At 38.0% G+C, this 21,247-nt stretch overlaps 1 protein-coding gene across 1 annotated transcript in view; it reads right to left on the bottom strand.

Moving 5' to 3' along the window:
- The window catches only part of LOC150090699 (putative ubiquitin carboxyl-terminal hydrolase MINDY-4), a 238,239-nt gene that overhangs the window by 208,435 nt on the left and 8,557 nt on the right, over positions 1-21,247 (bottom strand). The window contains exons 3-4 of the mRNA XM_090369549.1: positions 9,630-9,915; positions 1,228-1,460 (exon numbers count right to left, since the gene is read on the bottom strand). Coding sequence (XP_090225675.1) covers positions 1,228-1,460; positions 9,630-9,915 — 519 coding nt within the window. The remainder of the gene's footprint in view (positions 1-1,227; positions 1,461-9,629; positions 9,916-21,247) is intronic.

The raw sequence follows: 21,247 nt of genomic DNA, 5'->3' as shown, positions 1-21,247 counted from the left end.
GCTATCCTATCTCTTCAGGACCCTATCTCTTCAGGAACCACAAGGTCTCAGTGAACAAAAAACTCAAAGAATCATCACAATAACTCTTAGAGCTCACTATAGGGTTCCCATAGCATTGGACTACAGCTGATGAACAGGCACAATATGGCCCAAGAGGCCCTTGTGCCAAAAAACCCAAATACAACAACAGCTACAGCTGTTCACCATAGGTTGAGCAGCTGTAATCCAATACTATGGCAGCCTCAATTATGAAATGAAGAACTAAAGGAAAATCCTTGAAACAAACATTAAATATCTAAAGACCTAAAGCACCCTCTTGAAGGAAACTACAAAAAAAAAGAAAAAAATTTTTTTTATTTTTTTTCAAGTTGCCTTTAAAAAAAGGGGGAGGGGAAAAATTTAATTTTTGTTTTAAATTTGAAAAATTTTTTTAAGTTCTAAGAATTCTAACTATATGGCTACAAAACAATATCCAAGTTCGAGATGTTTTTATCAGGTTTATTATTTTTTTTTTAGGTTTATTTATTTGTCATAAGTTTATTACAAATTTGTTTATTTAACCTTCTTACCTCAATTTTATCTGAAAAGTTACTTTGTTCCAACATCTTGATTTCAGTTTCCATTAAGAGGGTTATCTGGAAATATTTAATGGTTTATCTCAAGACTTTCTTCTTTACTTATTCAGCTTTTAACTTGGTAATTACTTCACAATCAAGGATGCAACAGCACAGGGTTTTGAGATTTTGAAATGCTATGCCCTTTGGATGTTTTTATTCACTGAGACCATGTAGTTCCTGATGAGATGGAGTCCCCAGCAGATTAATTCTTTTTTTTATAAAAAATTGTTACATATTTCAATTTACTTTTTGTATCTTCTCAACTTTACAAACTTCACAGCCTTTAAATGCATCAGTTGCAGAACAGACAAGACCATAGCAAGAATGGATATTTTTGTAAATGCCTACTAAAATATTCCTACTAACTCAATTCAACATGTAAAAATGTACGTTTTAAATACTTGCATGTATCATTATTTTATAGATATTTATATAGAAAAGGCTGCCTTTTTCATTATAAACTTTAGTTTTCAAACAGCCAATAGTGACCAAACCTGAGTCTTCTGAATTTGCTGCATAAATAGACATAAAGCTTTCATAAGCACTGTTTCACTGAATAATTTTTAAATATATTTCAAAGCAACCAAATGAATAATGAATTAACACTTACTGCACTAGGTGAGACCTGTGTTGCTGCTGTTGAAGTAGGGGATAAGGAAGATGGTGCAGGCGTGTTACTTTTACCTTGATGAGTAGAGGTTTCTGTACGATTTTCAGAAATGTGCTGTGCTTTCAAGGTCAACTCATTAATACGATCAAGGATCTCTTTACCTTGAGCGGAAGATTTTGACAACGGAGAATTTCCACCTTTGCTAGTAGCAACATTTTGTAAATTTTTCTTACCTGAAATAAATTCCAACATATTGATATGAAGATATTTTTAGTTAAAATCAAAAGGCATATTTATCAAACATCAACATATTTGAAGGGGGAAAAAAATAAATTGTATAAAAAAAAAAAAAAAAAACCACTTAAGGATAAACTTGAAAAGAGCGCACTCAGAGCTGTCACGTGTAGCATGGGTGTATTTCTTCTTATGGTTACAGAAAAATAACAAATTGACCACATACTATAATTTCACAGATATAATTTTCTATTCTACTTATGACACTTCTTCAACATGCATTGAAAAGATAGTTGCAGTTAGAATTTTATCACTCTTTTGAAGAAGCTTATTTTTAAATTTGGCAATATTAGTAAGGTTAAACTATAGGGTTTCCATACCATTGGACAACTGCTCCTCAACCTGTGGCAAGCAGCTATACTCCAATGCTATGGCAGCCTCAATCATGAAATACCAAGTTAAAGAAGTAAAGAAGCCTTTATATCAGATCATCAGAGAAAAACATATAACAAGATAGTACATACAGAAAATAGTCATGAAGATATTTTCAAGAGAATGCTCAAATCAGGAAAAGAAACCTCGCTGCTCAGATCACAAAGAAATGAGCAGAGCGGAGGGAGAAAAATGTTACCATCTTCCTCCCTCCACTAGATACAAAATATTAACAGCAGTTGGTTTCAATTTTCTAGCTGCACAGGTCCAGCTGGTAGAGATACTGTGGATTTTGTGATTATTAATGACTACACAACTTGTCCATTTAACTACTAGAACACCAGACAATTCTAACCATACACCTAACACCTATGATATTTTCCTCACCAAAAACCCTTCACTTCAAGGTACAGAGTAAATGTTATTGGCCTCTACGTACGTCAGATCACAACTTGATGATGTGATCGAAGGTACCCATTGATCTGAGGCCTCTAGGTGGTACAGACAATAACATAGCCTTATGTCATTTCATATTACAAAAATTATTTTTATGATTTTGATCCATGCGATTTTTATTTTTTATATTTTGTTCGTCAAGACATCAAAGGATATTGTTGGGATACCAGAGACGGGGTGTCACACAGATATTAGGAATGGAGAATTAGAATTTGGGAAGTACAATGTATACAGAAAGAATAGACAGGATAGGAAGGGAGAAAGTGTTATGCTGTTAATTAAGAAAAACAAAATTAAAAGAAGTGCATCCAGTTGATATAGATGAACAGTGCACTGTTGAGTCAGTTTGGTGTGACACAAGCACTGCAAAAGCAAAAATAAGAGTAGGAGTGTGTTAGAGACCTAATGAATCGAATAAAAAGTACAATGAACAATTGTACAGAGAAATAGAGCGGGCAAGTAAATCAGAATGTCTTATAATGGGGGATTTTAACTTCCCAGATATGACTGGAACTTGTGGGTTGGTCACTCGAACACTAGTAAGATTTTTGTGGGTTTATTGGATGATTGTTTCCTGCAGCAACACATTCGAGAGGCAACCAGAGAGGGTAATACTCTTGATATGGTTATCAGCAGTGATCATTCATGTATTAAGAATTTGCCGATAAAGGAACCACTAGGCGGCAGTGATCACAGTGTACTGATGTGGGATTTACTTAAAAGATATAATTACCATCAGGGGTAAAGGAAAGGGTTTTTGCTTCCGTAAAGGTGAATACAGTGGTCTCAGACAGTTTTTTCCTATACAGTGGGATCAACTGATTATGTTACCAACAGCAAATTCTAAGTGGGAAGCATTCATGGAATTAATAGTGGAAGCTACTAAAAGTTTCATACCTATTAAGAAATATTGTTCAAGGTTTAGGCCTAAATGGTTATTAAATGAACTAATGAGACTCGTGACAGAGAAGAAAAATGCATGGGATGCATATAAATTATCAGGTGACACAGAAGCCTAGGGCAGGTATAAGCTAGTCTGTAATCAAGTCACAAAGGAGGTTAGGCAGGCGAAGGCAGATTATGAGAAATCTTTGGCAAAGGATGCTAAGAAAAACAGAAAGGATTTCTTTACTTAATATAAACTCTAAAAGGAAGAGGATGAATCTGATTAGTCCACTTGATATCGATGGTTCGACTGTTGATGATCCTGCTCAGATAGCAAACAAACTGAATGAGTATTTTGCATCTACATTCACATATGAGTAGTTATTAAGGTTTCAAAATGCCAGAAGGTTATCAAATTGTAGCAGGATGCTTAATGATTTTGTAATAACCAAGAGCAAAGTGGAGGAGAAATTGTTGAAGTTGAACATAAGAAAGGCACATGGGGTGGATAGGATCTATCCAGTTATATTAAAGGAGGCAGCAAAGGAAGTAAGCAAACCTTTTGCCATAATTATGAGAGCATCCTTGGATTCGGTGGAGGTCCCCACGGACTGGAGATGTGCTAATGTATCCCCAATTCACAAAGGGGGAATTGAAGGGTGATACGAGTAATTACAGGCGCCTCCATAGCCAGGTGGGAAGGAGCAGCAGTGCGTAGCACACGCTTCTTGATTAGACCGGGGTTCGAGCCTATCACCACCAAATACGGAGGATGCGGAAAGGTCATGGAATGACCACCGCCATATCCCGGGAGCAATATGGCCTTAGTTGCTAATGCTCCTAAAAACCAAATAACAACAACAACGAGTAATTAGAGATCGGTTAGTTTAACTTCTATTCCGGGTAAAATAATGGAGTCACTGGTTAAAGCATTGCAGGATCATCTAGAAGACTGCAGCAATAATTCAGACACAGCATGGGTTTGTTAAGGGAAAGTCTTGTCTGACAAATTTGATTGGTTATTATGATGTGGTTACAAAGGAACTGGATGCAAAAAATAATTTTGATATCATATACCTGGATTTCAGGAAAGCTTTTGACACTGTTGCGAACGGACGGCTACTGTACAAATTGGAGCAGAATTGTATTAAGGGTAATTGCTACAATGGATAAAAGGATGGTTGAGTGAGAGAAGACAGAGGGTGGTGCCCTCTGTCTCAGACATCAATGGGTGCTGCTCTTCGTGGACTAATGTTATTAGTGGAGTCCCACAGGATTCAGTGTTGGGTCCACTGTTGTTTTGTATATTTATCAATGATATTGATGAAGGTATATCAGGCTTAGTGTCGAAGTTTGCAGATGACGCAAAGGTTGGCAGGGTTGTTAATGAGAGCAATGGCAGTGTGCTACTGCAACAGGATCTAGAAAATTTGGTCAGATGAGCTGAGAAGTGGCAACTGAAGTTTAACCTTGACAAATGCAAAGTACTGCTTATGGGTAGAAATAACCCCAGAGAAACGTACCAACTGTGTGGTACTACACTTAAAGTGGTAGAAAATGAAAAAGACATGAGATTAATTGTGCAGTCAGATATGATGTTTTCTGAGCAATGCAGACAGGCTGCCAGGACAGGTCATGGGGTTCTGTCAATGATATATAGGAATTTTGCTAGCAGAGAAAAGGAGGTGATTGTCCCTCTGTAAAAGGCAATCATCAGGCCACACTTTGGGTACTGTGTACAGGTCTGGAGGCCTCATTTTAGGAAGGATGTAGATTTGCTTGAGCATGTACAGAGAAGGGGAACAAGATTGGTGAGGGGAATGAAGGGATCCTCTTACCAAGAGAGGCTTAAGTTCTGCAAATTGCAATGGCTGGACACTAGGCACCTGCGAGGTGATCTGATTGAGGTGTATAAGGCCTTGAATGGGTTGAGCATGCTGAATTCTAATAGGATTCTTCCACTTGTTCAGATTATGAACCTAAGGGGACATAAATTCAAATTAAGGAATGACAGATGTAGAATAGATGTGCGAAAATTTGCCTTTAGCCAGCGGGTGGCTAATTGCTGGAACAAACTTCCATCTGTCGGTGTGGAAGTTGATAGGTTAAATAAATTTAAGGAGGAACTGGACAAACATTTAAAGAGAATTGTTTTGTAAAATTTTTTTTTTTGGCTGATGCTGCATAAGCTCATACACTTGCTTTCTTGCATCACATGCCACTACTACTACTATCCAATTTTTATTTTTTGATCTATGTGGTTTTTATTCCTCTTTTCCATATTAGATCACTACAGGTGACCCCCGCTGAACACTGATAATTCATTCCGGAAAAGCAGAGCGTTAAATGAACCCGCACTAAGCGAGCGGTGCATTCCCATAAGGTAACATATGTATTTGTTGTTGTTGTTTGTATTTGGTTTTTAGGAGCATTAGCAACTAAGGCCATATTGCTCCGGGATATGCGGTGGTCATTCCCTGACCTTTCCGCATCCTCCGTATTTGGTGGTGACGGGCTCGAACCCCGGTCTAATCAAGAAGCATGTGCTATGCACTGCTGCTCCTTCCCACCTGGCTACGGAGGCGCCTGTGTATTTGTGAGTTGCAGTCGGTGCCATAGGATATTTCCTAATCAATAATAAACGGTAGTGAAAAGATATACAAATGTTGGTCAAAATATTTAATATTCAAATATTTGTACATATAAAATATTCTGCATTACATACATATATAATTATATAAATTACTACTTACGTATCAAAATTAAACTTAAAATTCCAATTAAAATCATGAATTTAATTGATCTAAATTGTTTTAATTTAATTGATGAATTTAATCATGAAAAATGTGTCGATTTTGGGTTGAACTTTGGCCCTCTTCCAAATAAACTAAAAGGGATATTAATTTTAAATCCCACATAATGTTACAACCCAACAATAAAGTGAACTGATCCTTCGCCGCTTTGAAACCTGGCATGTTTTTTTTCTTTTTCAATATTAAACTTCTTTTAGGCATTCATTTCCTCAAAAGTCCTGCTTTGTCTATGTTAAAAACTGGTTGAGAAGTATAACACATAATATCCCTCTTCAATAATTTTAACAAGTACTTTTTTGAAAGCTTCAGCTCCTTATGCACTTGCGGCTTCTCCCTGGATTTTAAATCTATTCAACCAGCCCTTACTAGTTTTAAATGGTTCCACATTTTTTTTTTTTTTAGGTGAGTTTACTTCAGATCATCATATTGGTTAATCTCTCTCTCTTTTTTTTTTTTTATAATATTTAATTTAACTGAATTTTGCATTGGATATTATCTTCAATAAAATTAGTTACAGTCTTTCCATTTCAATCCCAATAGCCAGCCTAGCCCTAGTTGCTTGCAGTGGAACAGCTATCTTTCCTGCTGCTAAAACTAATACTTTATTTTTTTATAATTGTTCTTACAGTTAAACTTGCAAGTTCCTAAATTATGGCACACATCCACTTGTCTTTGACCAGAATCGATTCGCTTCAAAATGTCTTTTTCTTACATTTATATTCTTCGTACTGTGCCCAGACGTTGTTGCTTTTTCATTCTTATTGGCCATTATTAACTCTTCGAAAATGTAACTGCATTGGTTGCATTAATTATGATACAATGTTCAAGTAAACTGTCCATTACGCATGATGTCTAATACTGTACTGAGTGATGACTAGACTTTGGATAAATGCATATAACGCAAATATTACAAGCAATATACTTGATCATTTTTTAAAATGTTGATCTCGGAACTATGTAACAAGTCACTGTACTGTAATTAAATTAGCATGCAAGAAAATATCACTGAGCGTGGGAAAATTTCTCAAGTCGGTATGGGAAACGTTTTAATGCCGTTTTGCTATTCGTTTTCAAGCTATCGACTCCATCAAATGAAACAATTTTATTAAATATGCCAAAAATGCAATCTGTAAAAGGCGTTATAGTGATCTGTGACAGTGTTATAGTCAGATATGGGTTATAATATAAGAACAGCGTTATAGCAAATCAGTGTAAAGCAAACCGCGTTATAAAGGGGGCCTGCATTTTAAATCTAATCTTAATGTTGCTCAGACTGTGTCACTGAAGAAAATCCTTTATTCCTCATTCCATCCTGAACTCTTGTCCTTTATCTAAACATTGGTTTTCTGATAAATGTACTAAAGCTGTTCAAGATGAGAACATATCCTATCACAAATGGCTTATATTGAAATCTCCAATTTAATTTTTTGCCTACACTATAGCTTGCAAAAGTTATAAAAAGGTTAATCCAAACTCAGTTTTGAACAGGCAAGAGTAGGAAACTACTCTATCTCTTATTTAAAATGGCATTTTTCATTCTCCTTTGAAATTTGTTCACATCTAGCCAATTCCCAAAAAAGGTGACAAATCCTTGCCTTCCAACTATTATATCACTGAATTTTGCTAAACTCTTTCCAATGTAATGGAGAAATCCATCAACTTCCAACTCTTGTACTATCATGAAACCTTCAATATGTTCAATAATCATCAGTATGGATTCCATCAGTGTCAATCCACTAACAATATCTTGGCTTAAGCTAATCGTCTTTAAACAAATTCAATGGAAAAGCTCAGTGAAACTGAAGCAGTTGTTCTGGACATTGTCTTTTTGATCATGTCTGGTATAAAGATCCTCTAAAAAAGCTTCCATCTTATGGTTTTCCCTTCTGTTTTTTGCAAGTCAGTAGCCAGCTTTCTCTCCAACCATTCACTCTATGTGAGGATGGATGGCTTTTCACCTTCTAACTTCTCAACAAATACTGGTGTTCCCAGAAATTCTGTTTTTTCTCTTACTCTTTTTCCTGCTGTACATTAATTAAATTCTTCCAGTGACTGGAAAACCTGCACATAATCTCACTGATGATGGCACACTACATTCCACCTTCCAGTTTGAGAAACCTTTCTCTGCGCAAACAGCTTCAATATACATCACCAATCCCTTACCTGCCAATATTCAAGTAATTCTCAAGAGAAAATTTGTTTAACTTTGCTCCTGTCTTATCTGTCACAAAAAAAGTCAGCTGCACCATACTCATATTTCTAGACAAGTTCAGATATTTTTATTGATTTCCACTTGTCCTTGGCATATCACAAATACTGCTCCTTCTGCTTCAAAAAGACTAGGTTTTCTTTTTTGCTCTTGGTGTTACTAAACAGCTATTGACTATACAAATCTCAAATCTGCCCTACATGGAATATTACTGCTACATTTGGCCTGGCTCTAAATCTGCAAAAGACTGTAATGGTGGTGTATTCTCTCAAAAAATCACTAACGCTCGTACATCCAAAAATAAATGGAATGCCTATCCCAATTGCCACCACTCATAGAGATCTGGGGATTACTTTTGACACTAAACTTACATTCACATTACTTTTGACACTAAACTTACATTCACATCACATACTGATTTACTTGTAAAGAGGATGAACTATCTATGTTGGATATCCAAGCAATGCCTTTTTCACGTGAGACAAGCTGTGGCAACTGCACGATACATAAGAACAACAGTCTATTCAGCCATATTGTACGGTGCTGAATTGTGGGCATCCGCCACCCCTACCCACATTAAGAGAATATATGGGACTGAATTCTGGCTGTTGTTGTGGACCAACAACAAGCACCTTCTCCCCTATCAGTTAAGGACCATGCAGCTTGCAGAACAACTGAAGCTACAGCATTTGCCCAACATCATTGTCCAGAAATGACTCATAACTACAATAAAGATGATGATGATAGGCATGATATCCTCATCATGCTTCTGGCAGATTTGTGACTGGCACATCCCACCATCTACCTTAAAGTAAAAAAAGTAAAGTGCAGCCATTATCAACCCACTGCAGGATGGAAGCCTCCTCAACAATTCATGCTGAGGGAAATGGACCATAATCTGCCACGCTGGTCCAGTGCAGGTTGGCAGATCGACCGTATTCAGCAGTCAGGGGCTTGAACCCCAGTCTACTCAAAGAGCGTGTGCTACTGCACTCCCGCTCCTGACCACTTGGAACCTTAAAAGACACCAAATCCCTGAGGATGAAAGCAAACAGACTGAAGATGGCTGATAGGTTCGTATCAGCCAGGCGTTGGAATAATTTTGCTGCTTATCTCAAACTGGAATTGACCTGGAAAGGCTAACAGAAGATCCAAAGTACAGGGAAAAAAATGCGATGTGATTCGCTGAGGCTACTGTCGCCTAACAGTTGTGCGTGTTTTTGAAGTGTGTGTACTGAATTCTGTGCTTATGTGAACAAGTATCTATAATGTTTTCAGTAGTTGTTGTTATACTGAGCAACTTGCACATTAACTGTCAGGACAGAAATCCGGTGTAAATTTACTCACATAAAATGTTAATGAATTATATTTACCTTCACTATCCCTAATTGACAAAATAGCATCCTTGTTTTGACTACCTTTTAAGGGTATTATTTCATTAAATTTCTTCACAATCCCCAAATTTTTTTGACTTTCATTTCCATTTATTTGTTCTATATAATATTTTCCTTTAATACCAGAATCAGATGACTGTGGAACACTGATGCCGCTATCTGTGTAGTCGTCTATTCTATTATTAGATCTGTTGAATTGCAGTTCTTTTTCTAATACCTCTTTTATGAGAACTTCTAGCAAAGAACGTAGTGGATACTCAGAATTCTAAGAAATAAGAAGATATCAGAATTAAAACTGTGCTAATTTTCTTCATCTTTCAGAAAATGTGAATAAAGTAATCATTAAAAATGACAGTACAATAATTAAGTATCTATATAAAATCTAAGCAATAACAATAGCAGTAATAATTTAGTCAAATGGAAATTTAAAAAAAAAAGAAACAAAAGAAAAATACTCTGTGTATCAGTTTTGCAATCTTTTTAAGTAAATGAACACTTTGGTAAGAAATTGGCAGAATGCCAAATTTATATAAACTTTATTTCATTCATTCACTTTCACAGTACAAAATAATTCAAATTAATTGCATCACAAGAATTTGATCTGTGTGTGTGTGTGTATTGAGTATACTGTCTTCTTATTTTAAAGTGCTTCAAAATATAAAAATGTAGATAAGAGCTAATTTCTAGTAGCACTACAGAACTCATGGGCAATGTTCATGGCACATCTGTTGAAAAACACTGGAACAAGTTGTAACTTTGTGTGGTCCGTAACAGAGAATATAGACTAAATGTGTTTTCTTTTATCCATATTAGCTAATATCCCATGATATGAGGTCTTCCACAGCAGCTTAGTCAGAATGATACATCACTGTCTGCCATACATTTCAAAAGGTCTGGATTTGCTTCCTGCTAATGACTAGAGGAATTTCTAAAGTCCTCTTCAATCAAGGCTGTAGTTAGCTGATTGTGGGCAAGAAGCAGGGGACCCTACCCCATGAGTTATTCCACATTTTTTAGCCTGCACAACATTAAAATTGGCCCATGAACATATTTCTACAGACAACTACACATATGGATATAAGCATACTCTTAGCTATTTCAAAATAACAATTTATATATCTCTTTATCCCATGATATGAAAGACTTTCAAAAACTCTTAAAAATCAGGTATAATATAACAAAAAAGAAGATTCTAGTTTCAGTTACAATTTTTTCAATATACTTTCCATATGCACTGTATACCCAATGTAACATGGGTGATGAGGTCTAAAATTTTGAGCTACATTATAAGTGTGTCCATGTTTTACTGGTGGTTAGAAACCACCAACCTAAAGGATGTAACTAAAAATAATGCTCATTACATGCAAATGAGCAAAAATATATAAAAAAAAATGTAGTAATAATATACATTTTTTTTTTTTTTTTTGATGCTATAAATAAAAATTTCACTCAATTTTTTGTGATTTTACTGCTAGGAACAAAAATTCACACATAACCAAGCCCACATATGTAAAATTTGATAATACCTGCACTCTATCAATATCAATTTTAAACAAAAACATTGATAAGCACCTAAAGATTAAGATGGTGGAAATAACAAGACAAGCGTTTTGACACTGAAATAACTTTCTGAGTACTTAATGGAGTCTACACAGTACCTGATTACACTTTGGTTTTTTTTTTAATAAATGAATCTAGAATTAACTGCTTCATCGTTTCCCATTTCTTCTTTTTTGCAATTTCAATAACTGATTTCAAATGAAGTCAATCTACATTCTCTGATTTTTAGCCACTGAAGTGCAGTTTCCATGGATGTTAAAGCCTCTATTACTTTAGGGTGCAGAGGAAGTGCTGTGTCATCTTTCCTTCATCACTGCTGTCACAAGATGTGGCTTCAGTTTGGGCCTGAAGACTTAGAGCATTTGCTGCAATTGTCTGGTCACTTAATAAGTAGGACAATCATCATCAACATGAATCCAGTCATAAATGTCATGACTGCCAGACTGCCTAATGAGTTCCTGATAAACTGCATTTGCTTGTTCTAGACACCTTTGTATTACAAAGAGAGAAAGTTTACTAACTGGCTGGTCTGATAAGGAATGTAAAATTAGAAAGAGTGGAGAGATGGTCTGGGTCACATCTTTCTTTTATCTCTTGGCAGTAGATGGGTTAGGATCATCTTGCTGGTGATGGTGTTCAGTTTGATCCAATGATCCGGGTGAAATCTGGTTTGTAGAGTCCATTTTTGCTCCTTTTAGCCCCGAAAGGATTATTTCTTCCCTTTGGGTTTCCGGCCCCACCACGGAGAGGCAGGAGCGGTGCCACCTAGTGACAAAACACCTGGAGAGGTTAGTTTGTTAGTGAAAAAATTAATTAATACACTAAGAAAAGAAAGGTGATTTTTCTTCCTGGGTTCTTACTCAAAATCTGTGAAGTACAGAACCACTTCAAAAGAACTGAGGATAAGAAAGGCACTGGATAAGAAAATCACTTTATAAATCGCTTGGCACTCGGGGCCATCTAAGTCTTTCTTCAGTTTTTCAGCTTAGCTCCTGATAATTTCACCAGATACAGGCATTCCTTCTCCACGTTCTTAAATGAACCGTGTGCACACAGCCTTATCCAGTGGGCTGTAGCTTGCTGTCTTAAGCCATTTTTGCTGAAAACCTTCACTAGTATCAGTCCCTTGTTGCTAGACATCGGTTAGCTTCATCTATTATCAATCCCCTGAGAGTGGATCCCCCCCCACACCTATGTGTGGAGGTACTTTAATAAGTCCAGTGCAGCTAGCTTTTCTTTTGAGAACTTTCCACAGACATTAATTTTTTTATTAAAAAGGAAAGAAAACAAAAATTCTAAAACACACACACTATCGTTATGTAGAGTACACTTACATCCAATTTCTGAACAGCCCATGTAAACTTTATTACTGCTGTATCTTTCCAGGACAGCTTTGAGTTTATTCACATCACTGAACTTACCTTCTAAAGGCATAGTTCAATCAATAAAGTAAAATAAAGAGAAATAAAATACATACAAAAAAGTTAACAAGAATTATTATTTGACGGTCTTTGTAAATTAGTCATGGGTGCTTCCAATCTGAGCTGTATTTGTCCAATACAAAGGTAAACAAAGTATTAAGATGACTGAAACAACAAAAGAAATTAAGTGGTATTATAAAGTTTAGCCTGGAAGACAATGGCGGAGATGGATAGATGAAATTCATGAGTTTGTGGGTAATAAATGGATGGCCATTGCACAAAACAAAAGGAACTGGAAAGTTGCTGGAGAGGCCTTCATCCTGCAGTGGATTGAAAATGGCTGATGATGATAAAGTTTACTCATAGGACATCATATTTACATATAGAAATTGTGCTAATCGCTCCATGAGGCCTGTAAAAAATCAGCAACTATAAATGTTCACCAAACTGGTAAATGTGATGCAACAAATCACGAATCGATCAAATTTGAAGCACGTGAAGAAGAGGGGGGGATTGGAATTGGGGAATAAACTTTAACACCATTATATAGCGGTCTACAGTGTACTTTCAATATAGTAGTAGTAGTAATGGAGGAATGTGATGCAAGAAAGCAAGCATATGAGCTTATGTAGCATCAGCCAAATAAAAAAAATAAAAAAAAAAAAAAAACAATTTCACATCCATTCCATCTAAAAGTTTGTCCAGTTACTCCTTGAATTTATTTAAGCTATCAACTTCCACAATGACCAATGAAAATTTGTTCAAGCAATTAACCACCTGCTGGCTAAAGGCAAATTTCTGCACATCTATTCTACAATTGTCTTTCTTCAATTTGAATTTATGACCTCTCAGATTCGTAATATGAGCAAGCGGAAGAATCCCATCAGAATTCAGCATGCTCGACACATCCAAGGCCTTATACACCTCAATCAGATCACCTTGCAGGTGCCTAGTCTCCAGCCACTGCAATTTGCAGCACTCAAGCTTTCTTGGTAAGAGCCCTTCATTCCCCTCACCAATCTGGTTGCCTTTCTCTGTACACTCTCAAGCAACCCTACATCCTTCCTAAAATTATGCCTCCAGATCTGTACGCAGTACTCAAGGCATGGCCTGGCCATTGCCTTATACAAAGGGATAATCACCTCCTTTTCCCTACTAGCAAAATTCCTGTATATCATTCACAATACCCCATGACCTGCTTTGGCAGTCTGCCTGCACTGCTCAGAAAACTTCATATCTGACTGCACAATTACTCCCAGGTCTTTTTCATTTTCTACCACCATAAGTACCACACAGTTGGTATGTTTCTCTGGGGTTGCTTCTACCCAATCACAGTACTTTGCATTTGTCAATGTTAAACTTCAGTTGCCACTTCTCAGCTCATCTGCCGAAATTTTCTATATCCTGCTGAAGTAGCACACTGCCATTAACAACCCTGCCAATCTTTGTATCATCTGCAAACTCTAACATTAAGCCTGATATACCTTCATCAATATCATTGATAAATATACAAAACAACAGTGGGCCCAACACCGAACCCTGTGGGAATCCACTAATAACATTAGTCCACAAAGAGCAGAACCCATTGATTACCACCCTCTGTCTTCTCCCACTCAACCATCCTTTTATCCATTGTAGCAATTTACCCTTAATACCATACTGCTCCAATTTGTACAGTAGTCCTCCATGCATAACAGTGTCAAAAGCTTTCCTGAAATCCAAGTATATGATATGAAAATTATTTTTTGCATCCAGTTCCTTTGTAACCACATCATAGTATCCAATCAAATTTGTCAGACAAGACTTTCCCTTAACAAACTCATGCTGTGGGAACTTTCCCTGAGTCTAAGGATGCTCTCATAATTATGGATAAGGATTTGCTTACTTCCTTTGCTACCTCCTTTAATATAACTGAATAAATCCCATCCACCCCAGGTGCCTTTCTTATGAAAAATATTCCATGCGTTTTTCGATATACTTTACTTCAATGCACTTGTTCCATTTGCTGCAGTCTTTTAATACCCATTAAATAAAATTCAAATTTTACCAGTGCAGTCAGAGTGACTACACACCAGTCACTCTGACTGCACTGGTAGTCGGCACCTCCTTAGCCAGGTGGGCAGGAGCAGCAATGCGTAGCACACACTTCTTGATTAGACTGGGGTTCGAGCCCGTGACCACCAAATACGGAGGATGCGGAAAGGTCAGAAAATGACCACTGCATATCCCCGGAGCAATATGGCCTTAGTTGCTAATGCTCCTAAAAACCAAATAACAACAACAACAGCACTGGTAGTGAAAAAACATTGAGCAAATGATAAAAAATGCAATACAAACTGTTTAGACAGGAAATGTATTCCCAAGGGAACACAGCAAAAGTTTGTAAGGAAAAAATCTTATTTAACTACCAGATAAACTATTATGACAGTATCACTCATGAGTCAGGTGCAGATAATAACTTTGGCATTGTTTATTTGTAATTGAGAGAAAAGTTTCTAATTCCATTCCACAAATAAGGCTACTATGCAGGGTGATTTCAAAATCTCTGGCCAAAGTTGTGGGTGAATTCAATTCACCACCAAAGAAATGAAAAACGGTCATGCAAACAAGGTCTGGAAATGCTTCCTTTCTCAATTACAGTCATGTTGCTACTCTTGATGGCACAAAAAGGAGTGTCGTGAAGATATTGAAGAAGTTTGGCAACTCCTGCATGGTAATTAGTATCCAAAATTGCCTACTTGGGAGAGATACAGATGTAAACATGTATTTGTTTGACACTCAGTGCATAAACATTGTACTGACTGTCAAACACACTCAAAATTACCAAGATTGTTATGAATTATGTGTAGCCAGCCACAATGCAATCACAAAGACTTCCTTTGTTGCAATCCAGAATTATGAGATTATATTTTTACACATGTACAAATCAATGAGATTCAAAGTTGATCAGCACAGCTTCAGTCAGCCCAACTTTACCTATCCAACAGCCAGAATAACAAGCACTGGGCAACTTGTAACCACTAATGCTAAAATATGAAAGGGGCATCACATCATGTATAAACTATGTTTGCTCTCACCTGTAATGATATGCTTTTCAGAAAATGCAGGAATTTTCCCCTAAAAAATCTTTGTAAATGTTTCTGCAGAGTCAACATGGCAATACCTAATTTTTGGGAGTTCTGTGGCAATTTCTTGGCATCTCATTACAAAACAATGTTAATACAAACTTGCAATAAAATAATTCCCTATATGATCATATGAAACATTTGAAGCATAATCCCTGGCTTAAGTGCCATGAAGGGTTTTGTAAAGTCTGGGTACCTGCATGTACTTTTGCACCTTACAATAAAGATCATATTTATTTGTTTATTCTTAAAACCACTCCAGACCCCTTACAGCTAAAATAAAAGTTAAGCACAAAGAGAAAGACATCTATATTTTCATTATAATTTGGGGCAATGTTTTATAATAAGCAGAAAAACAATAGGCAGATCAAGTTTAGTAGACCAACCTATCCACACTCACACTATGGATTGAGTGAGGTAAGGGAAGTACAGCAAATTATCTTGAACCACCAATAGATTTTCTCTGTATTATAGTTATTCTTGCTTCTTACCCAAAGCCAGCAATAAGGAACCCAATTGACATATGTATCATTAGTTAAATGTAAACATTTTTATTTATTTTATTTTTTTTTTGATAATAAAAGCAACTGACACTCATTTTTCAGCAGCAAATGGTGCAGTGCATTAGAGTTATGTTTAATCTTAATTAATCCTGGAAATATCTTCCACCAGCTTCCAATAGCTGTTGGCCAGAATTTACCCCATTCCTTCTGCAAAGCTGACAGAGTTGGTATGAAAGAAGGATATCCAGAATTTAAAACAAATACACCAACCGTTTAACTATAATGGTTTAATACTGAAAATTATAAAATGTACCAAACGATACTACACTGTAAAATAATATATGCAAAAAACTGATTTACAAAATAAAATATACGATGAAACTTTAATATACAATAAAATATAATTAAAATATTTAAAATGCAATAAAATTAAAAGCGATAAAACATTGACTGAAGCTTTCGGAGGCTTCCGCCTCCTTTCTCAACAACAATGACGTTTAAGCAACACATCCTTAAGTAACAGGCTCACAGCACACTTGGTTGACCAGGCGCATGCTCAATATTTCTTCCATACGATCCAGAACCGGAAGCGGCTCGGGAGCGTGGAAATATAAAACGCTCGTCTTTTGCCAGGACCACGGCTTCCAGTAGGGGGGTGAAATCGAACACCCCTGTCCCTATTCATACTGTTGTTCTCAGACGAGCCTATCCACAAATTCTCTAGCCACTTACGGTCTCAGAATCTATGCGCCCAGTCAAGGATGACAGCATTCACAGGGGAGACCTGATGATGTTTCTCCCGATAATGCTCAGCAATGGCGGACTTATTGAACTCTGCGGTCTGTTTAGCTCGCATGTGCTCCCCCAGACGGTCCTTTAGTCGCCGTCTCTCTCCCACATAACATTCCCCACAATCCGGGCATTTGATCTCATATACGACCCCACTACTGGAATCCCCAGGAATGGGGTCTTTGACCTGTGACAACACTGTGTGCAACCTCCGGCCCGGAAGTTGCACACAGCGTGCCTAAAAGTCACATAGCATTCTTGAAATTCGATCTGACAAGCCCAGATAATAGGGAATATAAACTGTGGTGACTGGAACGGACGGTGTTCCATGATTAGGCTCCACGCCTCTATTATATTTATCAATGACCCTCTGGGGGTAACCGCATTTCATAAGATCCGCCCTAACCTGCCCAATTTCTCTCTCTCTCTCTCCCTCCTCAGAGGTACTACAATGTGTCCTAACCCTACCCAAAAGTGCCCTGGCCACACTGTTTTTATGCTGCGCAGTCTGTGCTGACCTATAATGGGTGTACTGGCTCCTACACATGGGCTTCCTAAACACTGTAGTACTAAGCCTGGAGCATTCTCTACTCACCATTACGTCCAGGAATGGGAGGGAACCATTCACATCTACCTCTGAGGTGAACTGTATAAAAGGAGAGAAATCATTGAGAAAACTAACTAAATCCTCTTCTCTCTCCCCTTTTGCACCAAAGTGAACGTGTCATCCACGTATCTCTTCCACTTGCGCATAGGGAACTCCAAACTTGTAAAAACCCTATTCTCTAACTCTTCCATTGCCAGGTTTGCGACAATAGCGCTAATAGGAGAACCCATAGCTGTGCCGTGAACCTGTTTGTACATCACTCCTTTATATAGCAAAGTCGTACTCGAAAGACATAATTCTACGCCACAGCATATATCCTCTACACTTAGGTGCGATCTAGTACTTAGGGTATCATCTCTTTGTAGTGCCACCTTTACACATTCCACCCCATGGGCAAGGGTATACAAGTAAATAATGACACCACATCTAGCGACACCATTATGTCATTCTCCCCTACATTTTGACTTTTAACGAAGTTCACAAAATCCACACTGTCTTTAACAACAAACATGGACCGTCCCACTATAGGAGAAATCAGCTGCTCCAGGAATTTTGACAAAGCATAGGTAGGGCTTCCAATAAAAGAAACAATGGGTCGTAACGAGACCCCCGCCTTATGTGTTTTCGGCAGCCCATAAAACCTGGGCAGCTGACATCCCGTTGCATGCATAGACCAGTACTTTTCTTTAGAAATTTTATCCGTTTTTAACCAGAGCTGTAAAATCTTATTAGCACGTTGTTCTAAACCGGCTAGAGGATTTCTGCGGATGATAATACATACAAGATCATCCGCAGAAATCCTCTAGCCGGTTTAGAACAACGTGTTAATAAGATTTTACAGCTCTGGTTAAAAACAGGTAAGATTTCTAAAGAAAAGTACTGGTCTATGCATGCAACGGGATGTCAGCTGCCCAGATTTTATGGGCTGACGAAAACACATAAGGTGGGGGTCCGATTACGACCCATTGTTTCTTTTATTGGAAACCCTACCTATGCTTCATCAAAATTCCTGGCACAGCTGATTTCTCCTATAGTGGGACGGTCCATGTTTGTTGTTAAAGACAGTGTGCATTTTGTGAACTTCGTTAAAAGTCAAAATGTAGGGGAGAATGAAATAATGGTGTCGCTAGATGTGGTGTCATTATTTAATTGTATACCCATAGCCCATGGGGTGGAATGTGTAAAGGTGGCACTACAAAGAGATGATACCCTAAGTACTAGATCGCACCTAAGTGTAGAGGATATATGCTGTGGCGTAGAATTATGTCTTTCGAGTACGACTTTGCTATATAAAGGAGTGACGTACAAACAGGTTCACGGCACATCTATGGGTTCTCCTATTAGCGCTATTGTCGCAAACCTGGCAATGGAAGGGTTAGAGAATAGGGTTTTTAAAAGTTTGGAGTTCCCTATGTGCAAGTGGAAGAGATACGTGGATGACACGTTCACTTTGGTGCAAAAGGGGAGAGAAGAGGATTTAGTTAGTTTTCTCAATGATTTCTCTCCTTTTATACAGTTCACCTCAGAGGTAGACGTGAATGGTTCCCTCCCATTCCTGGACGTAATGGTGAGTAGAGAATGCTCCAGGCTTAGTACTACAGTGTTTAGGAAGCCCATGTGTAGGAGCCAGTACACCCATTATAGGTCAGCACAGACTGCGCAGCATAAAAACAGTGTGGCCAGGGCACTTTTGGGTAGGGTTAGGACACATTGTAGTACCTCTGAGGAGAGAGAGAGAGAGAAATTGGGCAAGTTAGGCGGATCTTATGAAATGCGGTTACCCCCAGAGGGTCATTGATAAATATAATAGAGGCGTGGAGCCTAATCATGGAACACCGTCCGTTCCAGTCACCACAGTTTATATTCCCTACTATCCGGGCTTGTCAGATCGAATTTCAAGAATGCTACGTGACTTTTAGGCACGCTGTGTGCAACTTCCGGGCCGGAGGTTGCACACAGTGTTGTCACAGGTCAAAGGCCCCATTCCTGGGGATTCCAGTAGTGGGGTCGTATATGAGATCAAATGCCCGGATTGTGGGGAATGTTATGTGGGAGAGACAGGACGGCGACTAAAGGACCGCCTGGGGGAGCACATGTGAGCTATACAGACCGCAGAGTTCAATAAATCCGCCATTGCTGAGCATTATCGGGAGAAACATCATCAGGTCTCCCCTGTGAATGCTGTCATCCTTGACCGGGCGCATAGGTTCTGGGACTGTAAGTGGCTAGAGAGTTTGTGGATAGGCTCGTCTGAGAACAATAGTATGAATAGGGACAGGGGTGTTCGATTTCACCCCCTACTGGAAGCCGTGGTCCTGGCAAAAGACGAGCGTTTTATATTTCCACGCTCCCGAGCCGCTTCCGGTTCTGGATCGTATGGAAGAAATATTGAGCATGCGCCTGGTCAATGAAGTGTGCTGTGAGCCTGTTACTTAAGGATGTGTTGCTTAAACATCATTGTTGTTGAGAAAGGAGGCGGAAGCCTCCGAAAGCTTCAGTCAATGTTTTATCGCTTTTAATTTTATTGTATTTTAAATATTTTAATTATATTATATTTTATTGTATATTAAAGTTTCATTGTATATTTTATTTTGTAAATCAGTTTTTTGCATATATTATTTTACAGTGTAGTATCGTTTGGTACATTTTATAATTTTCCGTATTAAACCATTATAGTTAAACGGTTGGTGTATTTGTTTTAAATTCTGGATATGTATTACTCTCCCAACCTTAGAGGCCTTTTTGAAGATATGAAAGAAGGATGTATGGTCACAGTTTGTTTGTTGTTGTTGTTTGTTATTTGATTTTTAGGAGCATTAGCAACTAAGGCCATATTGCTCCGGGATATGCGGCGGTCATTCCCTGACCTTTCCGCATCCTCCGTATTTGGTGGTGACGGGCTCGAACCCCGGTCTAATCAAGAAGCATGTACTACGCACTGCTGCTCCTTCCCACCTGGCTACGGAGGCGCCTGGTCACAGTCTAATTCAATATTCTATCCCACAGATGTTCACAATGTGAGTTGGAGACAGGATTATGAGCTGGCCAGTACAACTTTTCGAAGCCACCATCCCCAAGCCAGTCCTGTACAGCTCATGCTGTATGACATGAGGCACTGTTGTGTTGATACTAACAGAGCTGGTTTCTACAGTGTACATAGCAAGTTTCCAAAATGGGCAAGGCCTTAACCAGTTAAAACACCCTATACCATAAGACAACCTCCACTAAACTTTGTAAGTGAAACAATACACTGTGACAGGAAGTAATCTCCAGCCAATCACCACACCCAAACATATTGATATATATTTGGGTGTGGTGGATGTATAGTGAGATTTATTACCACACAGCATATTTTGCCATTGTTCTAGAGTCCAGATTGTCAGGAATGATATTACTTTAAATGCTGGCTTGCATTGGTTTGTTTGTTTGTTATTTGGTTTTTAGGAGCATTAGCAACTAAGGCCATATTGGTCTGGGGATATGCGGTGGTCATTCTCTGACCTTTCCGCATTCTCCGTATTTGGTGGTCACGGGCTCGAACCCCGGTCTAATCAAGAAGTGTGTGCTACACACTGCTGCTCCTGCCCACCTG

The sequence above is a fragment of the Mastigoproctus giganteus genome, chromosome 1, assembly GCF_048544385.1.
Source record: "Mastigoproctus giganteus isolate SK-2022 chromosome 1, ASM4854438v1, whole genome shotgun sequence".
Taxonomy (NCBI): domain Eukaryota; kingdom Metazoa; phylum Arthropoda; class Arachnida; order Uropygi; family Thelyphonidae; genus Mastigoproctus; species Mastigoproctus giganteus.
The sequence above is the reverse complement of the archived record's forward strand: the minus strand, read 5'-3'. Positions and strand labels throughout refer to the sequence as shown.